The 8,785-nt window shown below is 40.2% G+C and overlaps 1 protein-coding gene across 1 annotated transcript in view; it reads right to left on the minus strand.

Moving 5' to 3' along the window:
* TTI1 (TELO2 interacting protein 1) overlaps nucleotides 1–8,162 on the minus strand; it is a 33,965-nt gene extending 25,803 nt beyond the window's left edge. Inside the window, exons 1-2 of the mRNA XM_077459043.1 lie at nucleotides 7,547–8,162; nucleotides 2,884–3,017 (exon numbers count right to left, since the gene is read on the minus strand). Coding sequence (XP_077315169.1) covers nucleotides 2,884–3,017; nucleotides 7,547–7,667 — 255 coding nt within the window. The 5' untranslated portion in view covers nucleotides 7,668–8,162. The remainder of the gene's footprint in view (nucleotides 1–2,883; nucleotides 3,018–7,546) is intronic.
* Nucleotides 8,163–8,785: the final 623 nt, after the last annotated feature.

Here is an 8,785-nt window from a genome sequence, read left to right on the forward strand (position 1 = left end):
AAAAGAGGAAGTAAACCCATCAGGGTTTACTTCCTCTTTAAGAAAATGCACAACCCGACGTGTTTCGCCTTGGCTTCTTCAGGGGTTTTTCTTTAGAGGGGAACGAATGCAGTTGATGTAAAAGACAACAATAAATACAAATAATATGCATTCACAAAAGTTCCTAATTTCATAATCAATTGATATCACAATGATTTATACAGTAATTGAAAAATTTACATCTGATATATATTGACTTTGGGGGGCCCGCTAAGGGCAATATACATTCCTGCCAGAGCACTATAATGTGGACCGGACGTCTATATATGTTAGGCGGACCTGCGGTCGAATAGAAGGACCTATCCCAAAAGCCAAGAAAGGGTCCTAAACACAATGATTCTTGGCTTTTGGTATAGGCCTCCAATTCGACCACAAGTCCACCTGACCTATACAGACGCCCACATTATAATTTTTGTGAATGTATATTTGTATTTATTGGTGTCTTTTACAGCAACTGCATTCATTCCCCTCCAAAGAAAAACCCCTGAAGAAGCCAAGGTGAAACGGGTGGGTTGTGCATTTCCTCATATATGTGTTACCTTGTTTGCCATGGTCATCCATGACTGCATATATAATTGTTTATAGATAAAATTACTATACTTTGGAGAGGGGGAAGTCTGTTTAATTTATTAGAGCCATGCTGCATAAACTTTTGTACTTCCAATTTGTCTATTATGTGGTATAGACATAATTTTAACAATTTATAATAAAATTTCATTTTTAAAAATCGCGTTGTAAGATATATCATTCTAGGAGGAGTTTTAAGACCCAATATCTTGTTGTCTCTTGTTGTATACTCTTACCCTGGGATGTGGTGCTGATTGTCAACTGAGTACATTATTATTACCTAGAAAACTACTGTCATTATTGCCTGATGGGTCACAGGTCACTGCTGATGATAAAGCTTTTTGGTCACCCAACCTACCTACACCAAATGCTTCATTCAATTTCACAACTGCAAAATCTATCCACGATGGCCAATATGAGACCCTCCTTCCTTGTGCACATACTGCCAGCTGTCATATCCTCCACACGCTGCTGCACATTCTGCCTGTCAGAACCTCCTGGTGTAGTATGGGTTAGTATGGGGGGGGGGGGGAGGTAGGGGAGCCCTCCCTCTCCCACCCCCCCCCTCCGAAGAGGTGGAGCCTAAAGAGGAAGTGGTGGAATGTATAGATGAAGAGGTGGGGAAGCCCGATTTTAGTCTTGCCTAAGGCAGCACAAAACCAAAATACACAACTGCCTTCACGTACTGCACACTGTCATACTCTTTGCAATCTGCTCCCTTGCATTGTCTGTTCTCACATCCTATGTAATCCTCTTCTGAACATGCTACTCATGCTAGTCATAACCTACACGCTTCTTTGCTGCACAAAATGCCCCCCCTTTTGTTTACCCTCCGACTTAACTAAAGTAGTAAAGCATATACAGCATAAAGCCACTATGCATTCCTTTAAGGCAGTGGTCATCAACCCTGTCCTCAGGGCCCACTAACAGGCCAGGTTTTATGCATTACCTTGGGGAGATGCAGACCAGAATAAGGCAATCACTGAGCAGCAAATGATATCACCTGTGATGTATTTCAGTTATCTTGCAAACCTGGCCTGTTAGTAGGTCCTGAGGACAGAGTTGATGACCACTGCTTTAAGGCATCAGTCAATTTAACCTTCTGTTAATGTGAAAGAAAATATATTACTATCCTTCAGAAACTTCTCTTTCATTTATCAATGTGTACAGGGCTGTGCTTTTCATGATCTCACACAGATCTGGCCAAACACTTATGGACAGCTGGCCATATACACTATATGAGCTTTTTGACCATTGCAATTCCAAAACCATAGGATTAAAAAAAAAAAAAAAAAATACAAAACCATGACCATTTATATAGAGTTGCTATCCTTTTGCGAATATAACAGCCTCCACGCTGGAATTTTGTGCCCACTGAGCCAAAAGACCATTTGTGAGGTCAGGTACGGACACTGGACAAGAACACAGAGCTTGCAATTAACATATCAATTCAGTCTACTGGTGTTTAATAGACTTAAGGTCAGGGCTCTGTGCAGGTAACCTAAATTATACACCAAACTCATCAAACCATGTCTTTATAGGGCATGCTTTTTACACAGGGGCGCAGTCATGCTGGAACAGAAAAAAGTCTTCTCCAAACAATGGCCACAAGGTTGGAAGCAATGATCTAAAATGTGCTTGCATGCTGTAGCATGAACAGTACCCTTTAGGCCCCTTTCACAATGCCACGACTGCGGCAGTGACAAAACAAGGTGAGGGACATGATGGCAGTAGGTTAGTGGATGCCCACTAACAGGCGCTGCCATGATGGATCTGAAATGACAGGTGCTCTTTACATGCAAGGATTCATTCTTGCTGGTAGTTAAAAACTTGAATATATTTGTAAACAAAATGAAGGTTTCCTATTTAGGCCCTTTTCACACTGACTTGAAAGTTGTGCGATTTTGCGGCCGATATTTTCACACGATTTTGCTGTGATTTCAGGGAATGCCTGTGTAAACTTGAGGTCTATGGACCTCAACTCACATGTACGATACATATATGAATGGTTATCATTAGAAATCATGGGGAACTTCTTGTCATGCGACTTTGTATTCCCAAGTCACAGGAAGTTGCACAAGTGTGAAAGGGGTCTTACTGCAAACACCTAAAGTCAATCAATTAGATTTGTGTCCATATAGTAGCTGTGACAGCCAGCTGTCCACAAACTTTTGGTCATACAGTGTATAGAAGTCTTTTTAATCCTTGCTAATTGATTTCAGCTGTCGCCCTACCACTGGTCACATTTTTCTTGTGCACTATCTGAGCCCGTCATACCTGTACTCGGATCTGTGGATCACTGTGTGACAAGAAGTGGGTACATTTTTCTGCCACCTCTTTGGAAATCTTAACATGGGTGGCCAATGGTGGCTTCTCCTCTTCTTTGGCATCATCTAGTGGGGGTAAAACATCTAAATGGCAGAAAGGAAGAAAAAAAATAATACCATTAGGAATACAAAGGTGGTGTTGGAAAAGCCTGAAAGGTTGGCAGGTTGTAGCAGGCTGCTTACTTAAAATATCAGCGTCTCATAAAAAGCAAAGCTGGACCTTTTTTCTATCTACTCTACCATTTATTACACAGCTGGTCTGTTTTGACCGGACATCCTGATGCCTGTACGAGTCTGTAAAAGCTTAGAACGCACTGTACAAAAATTTCCACTTAAAGGAAAACTATTCTTTAAAAAGAAAATGCTATTTTGGTAACTCAAAGAGCTTGTAAAAAGCTATTTTTTTTTTACCTTACTGTATTCTATGCAGTAAGGTAAAAAACTTTCTGCATGCAGTTTCTCCCACAGCCCCCTTGAATACATACCCGAGCCCGATCCAGTTTTGTGCACGAGAGCTGCGGCTGCCTCGGCTCTCTCCCTTTTCATTGGCTCATATACAGTAGCAGCAGCCATTGGTTCCCGATGTCAGAGCCAGTGGGGCCGAACCCCGTTCTAGTGCCCACATAGCAAGTAGCCAGGAGCGCCAGTGGGGGACCCAAGAAAAGGAGAGGGGCTCGGGGCTGCTCAGTGCAAAACCATCACACAGAGAAGGCGAGTATAACATGTTTGGTATTTTAATGTAAATAAATAAGAACTCTTACACAAGGTGGATAAAAATGATTTACAAAAAAAAAATCTTATTTTTTTCCTATTTAAATCTGATTTGTGTGATTTTTATAAAAAGTATTTTAATAAAATATGTTTGGAGTAAAAATTGTTTCTATTCAAGATATATTAATACATTTAGTTTATTCAGTGAAATGGAGCTTAGTTAAGCAGCATGAGGCTGTAAATTCTGCAATATTTACTTTTTTGGTAAACTCATTCAATGAATCCAAGCTCTGCAAGCTGAGATAACGTGCACTGCATGGACGCATTCACACAATTTCACAGTAACCATGAGATAAAACAAAGTTCAGGAATATTCATTTATCCCATTGTTTTGCAAATCTATGTACACTAAAAACCGTATGATTGAATCAGTTCTGATATCGCTGTTTTACTAACCTGACAGCTTATTCTAAGGCCCGCGTTTCACACTTGAGCGACTTTTCCTTGTGACTTGGGATGTCAGAGACGCCTGACAAGTTATACCCCGCGATAACCATACTTGTGCGACTTCGCATCGACTTAAAAAAGTAGTCCCTGTTCTACTTTGGTCCGACTGATGCCAGTTGAGGTCCATAGACCTCAAGTTTACACAGGCATTCCCTGGAATCACAGCAAAATTGCGTGAAAATATCGGCCGCAAAATCGCACAACTTTCAAGTCGCGGGAGTGTGAAAGGGGCCTAAATAGGAAACCTTCATTTTGTTTACAAATATTCAAGTTTTTAACTACCAGCAAGAATGAATCCTTACATGTAAAGAGCACCTGTCATTTCAGATCCATCATGGCAGCGCCTGTTAGCGGGCATCCACTCACCTGCTGCCGCCACGTCCCTCATCTTGTTTTGTCACTGCCGCATCACAAGCCGTCCCATTAAAGTGAATGGGACTGTTGGGGAGTCGACAGAGGGACAGAGGAGGAGCCGCTGTGGTACAGAGATGACAGTTGCTATTTAAAAATTATGAGATATATAATATATATATATATATATATATACATATATATACATATATATACATATATACATACACATACACACACACACACACACACACACATATACACACACTAGGGCTGCAACTAATGATTATTTTCATAATCGATTAATCGAAACAATAATCGGCCAACTAATCGATTAATTGGTTAATAACCTTAAAAAAAAAAAATAAAAAAAAAATCTTTGTTTTTAATCAAAAAAAATTGATCTCTGAGTCTGATGATATTTACCAGATTCACCCTCTAATATTATATACAGTATATCTCCTCTGATAGTATATACAGTATATCTCTTCTGTCTGTTATTCTCAGAGTGGATTAGATATTTTCCTCCCTAACCATATAGTTGGTTATTTATATTTACCACAAAATAGAGACATTTAAGAATAAAGTGCCTCTTTTTAAAAACTTGACATAGTAACTAAATTATACACCACACTTTTTTCTTATGTCAAGTTTTTAAAAAAAGGCACTTTATTCTTAAATGTCTCTATTTTGTGGTAAATATAAATAACCAACTATATGGTTAGGGAGCAAAATATCTAATCCACTCTGAGAATAACAGACAGAAGAGATATACTGTATATACTATCAGAGGAGATATACTGTATATAATATTAGAGGGTGAATCTGGTAAATATCATCAGACTCAGAGATCAATTTTTTTTTATTAAAAACAAAGTAATTTTTTTTTTTTTTTTTTAAGGAAATGTCATTTTAAGAACATTCGTTCTATTTTCTAATCGTTAGTGGGGTCAAATTGACGTTTATTTTCAACCACAGTGACGGGAAAATTTGGAAATAGAAAACTTCTTGGTCAAAGAAATTTTCAGACAGTGTATGTGGTTTTCATTCAGAAATTACATTCATTTTAAAAACAGAATGTTAAAAACAAATGAGAATTTCAAACATTCTTTCATTCAGCGAATGTACAAAGATTTTTTGTCTGAATATTCTCGTCTGAAAATTGATCGGTGTGGCCAGCACAAGGCTCGGTACACACCTATGCAGTTTGTGTTTGATCTGTTTCTGCAGTGCTTTTTTCTGTGCTTTTTGCGCACATGATTTTGCTGCGATTTGCGTTTTTGAATTTTTTTTGGCCAATTTGTTGTTGGGCAGAATAAAAAACACAAATTGCTGCAAAAAACGCATTACATTCTTCTCTGCAGCTTCTCTATTGAAGTATATTGAACCAAAAAAGCACCGTTTTGCGTGAACGTGTCCATAGGAAATTATGTAAATGAACTGTAGTGCGTTTCTGCAAAAAAACACATAGATGTGAACCAGGTCTAAGATGTTTAGTAACATAATGGGGTTAAAAAAAACGAAAATTAGCTCTTTATAGTACAAAAAAACAGTAGAACTGTGAAAGTAATATTTACAGTAGCAATTATTTTCTCTTTTTGTACTATAAAGGGCTCATTTTTATTTTTTATTTTAACTCCATTATGTTACTGGCCGATTGATTATGAAAATAGTAATCAATTAATTTCATAATCGATTAGCTGTTTCAGCCCTAATACATACATACACACACACACACAGTATATCACAAAAGTAAGTACACCCTTCACATTTTTGTAAATATTTTATTATAGCTTTTCATGTGTATGCATTTTGTGCAGAAAAAAGCACACAGAACTGCACCTGGTGTGAACTGGCCATTACAGTGTAAATTTGCTGTCCCCTCAATATAACGCAACACACAACCATTAATGGAACATATTTTAACAGTCCTGTTGGGGGAGATATGTGAGATATTAGGGGTCTTAACAGACCCAGACATCTTCCTATTGAGTCAAGGAAAGGGACTGAGGAAAGATTCTCCATTGCCTTTCTCTGCAGCCTAAGCAGCACTGGAGATGAATGGACAGTGAGCGCTCTCTATCCTGAAATCGAGGACAAGGGGACCGGAACAGAGCAGAGCACACAGAAGAGGACCGGAGCGGAGTACACGGGGGGGACAGGAGCGGAGCACATGGAGGGGGAAAGGTCCATGAAGGGGGACCGAGGGGAGCACGGAGGAGGACACAGAAAGGGACTGGAGGAGGATATGGGAAAAGTCAGGGGTGATCGGTGTGTTGATGGGGGGGGGGGGGGAAGAGTTACAAGCACCGATCCCCCTGTATAGGTTTAAATAAAGCCACAGAAGGGAGTGGAGGAAAAGCGTCTGTCAGCTGCTTTAATGAAAACTATACAGCGAGAACGGTGCTTGTAACTGCCCCCACTGCTGCACCGATCACCCCTGACTGCCTAGGTGTTGGATCAAGCATCAAGTACTCAGGCAAATGCCTGGTATTGGCACCGATACTAGTAATTTAGTAACCCTAATTTGAAATCAAATCTTTATTATATTTTGGCAATAACATTGTGTGGGTTGATTTCTGCCAGTCACAGGCTGTCTCCTGCCCCTTCAGCCTGTGTCTTAGAATAAGAGGGAGATGAAGTCTCCATCAATCTACATGTAATAACCCATCCCCATTGTGTTTAGCTGGTTAGTGGGCATGAAGGAGGAGGGAGGGAGTGTGCTGTCATTTACCACTGTGTATACACACACATGTGTGACTCCATAGTCACATGGGCTGCTGAGATGTGACGGGGAGGAAATGCTCAGCATAGAAACTCACTGAGAAACGGAGCATGTGCAGAGTTGCCACTGCTGCTCTGAAAAATCCCTAGCTAAATTGGGAACATGGGCAGAAGGTGGAGATAGAGAGCAGCAGGATGAACCAGGTTTTTTTTTTTTTTTTTTTTGCAGAAAACAAATCTCGTAGTGACAGAGTATGAGCAGCATGCAATTCAGAATTTATTGATTTTTTTAATGACGTGGGTTTTAGTACTTCAGTTACCTGCAATGTCTTGTTCTTCTTCTTCCACCTCTCCTCTTGCTAGCCGATATTGCTGTATATGACCCTGTAGAAACTCCTTAATGTCATGAGCCATGTCCCCCACAATGCACCCGAGACTCATTGGACATACAAGTCAATGGCGGCTCTTCAGTACTTTCTGGTGGAGGGAACCACTTCCCTGCAGACAAAAGGAGAAGAATTCTGAATGCAAAAGGTCTGAAGAAAAAAAAAAACCTTTCCAGCTGCCCTCAAGCCCCCTGAATTCTAATTTCGTTCTGCAATAGAACTGAGCAAATGGGCTGCTTACAAAAGTATGTGAAGAAAAAGCAGTTTGTGTTTCCAGAGAAACCAATTCAAGTCTCCCTTTTAATGCCTCCAGTGAAGTTTTGGAAAAAAGAGAGAGACTGTTGGTTGACCAGGACTGTATGGGAAAAGTTATTTTTTTGCCCCAAAATGGGCTTTAAAGCTGAAAATGTAAAGTTCACCTTTACGGAAAAAATAATAAATAAAAATATAATAATAATGTAAAAAGGTGAACACCATACGCTCTCCCCATCCCCTCTGTCCCTGTTAATATGAGCTGCTGGACCTGCGAGTGGCACTTGACAAAATGTAGACTATGCCCACCCTTTCTGCCCCCCCCCCCCGGTCCATTCATTAAAGCTGTACTATTGCTTCCTACAATGAAAGTGCTCTTCGAGTGGAAAAAGATAAACCTTCCATTAATTTGCTCTTCCTCCATTCATAGAGTGCTTTTTAAAATGTGGGAAGTGATAGTACAGCTTTTTATGAACAGAGCAGGGGGGTAGAACGGGTCAAAGTACAAACTATGGCCACCCTTTCTGCCCCCCTTCTTCATTCATTAAAGCTGTACTATCACTTCCCACATTTAAAAGCACTCTATGAACGGAGGAAGAGCAAATTAATGAAAGGTTTATCTCTTCCACTCACAGAGCACTTTCATTGGAGGAAGCAATAGTACAGCTTCAATGAATGGAGCAGGGGGGCAGTAAGAGCGGGCATAGACGGCACTTTTGACAAGTGCTTGTGATGGTCCATTGACTTGGATTTTACCCCCACAGCACCGGAAGATCAAAGCTGCGGGGGGGGGGGGAACTGGGAGGAAGGCAGGGGACGAGGATTAACGATTTCAACAAAAATAGCAGAACATTAATACAGGGGACACTTTTGATTCAATAGAATTACTGCCCCTGGTGTGGACTTAAGCTTTAATCTTCC

The sequence above is a fragment of the Lithobates pipiens genome, unplaced genomic scaffold (genome assembly GCF_037356315.1).
Source record: "Lithobates pipiens isolate NorthernLeopardFrog02 unplaced genomic scaffold, aLitPip1_a1.2 Scaffold_28, whole genome shotgun sequence".
In the NCBI taxonomy this organism is placed as follows: Eukaryota; Metazoa; Chordata; class Amphibia; order Anura; family Ranidae; genus Lithobates; species Lithobates pipiens.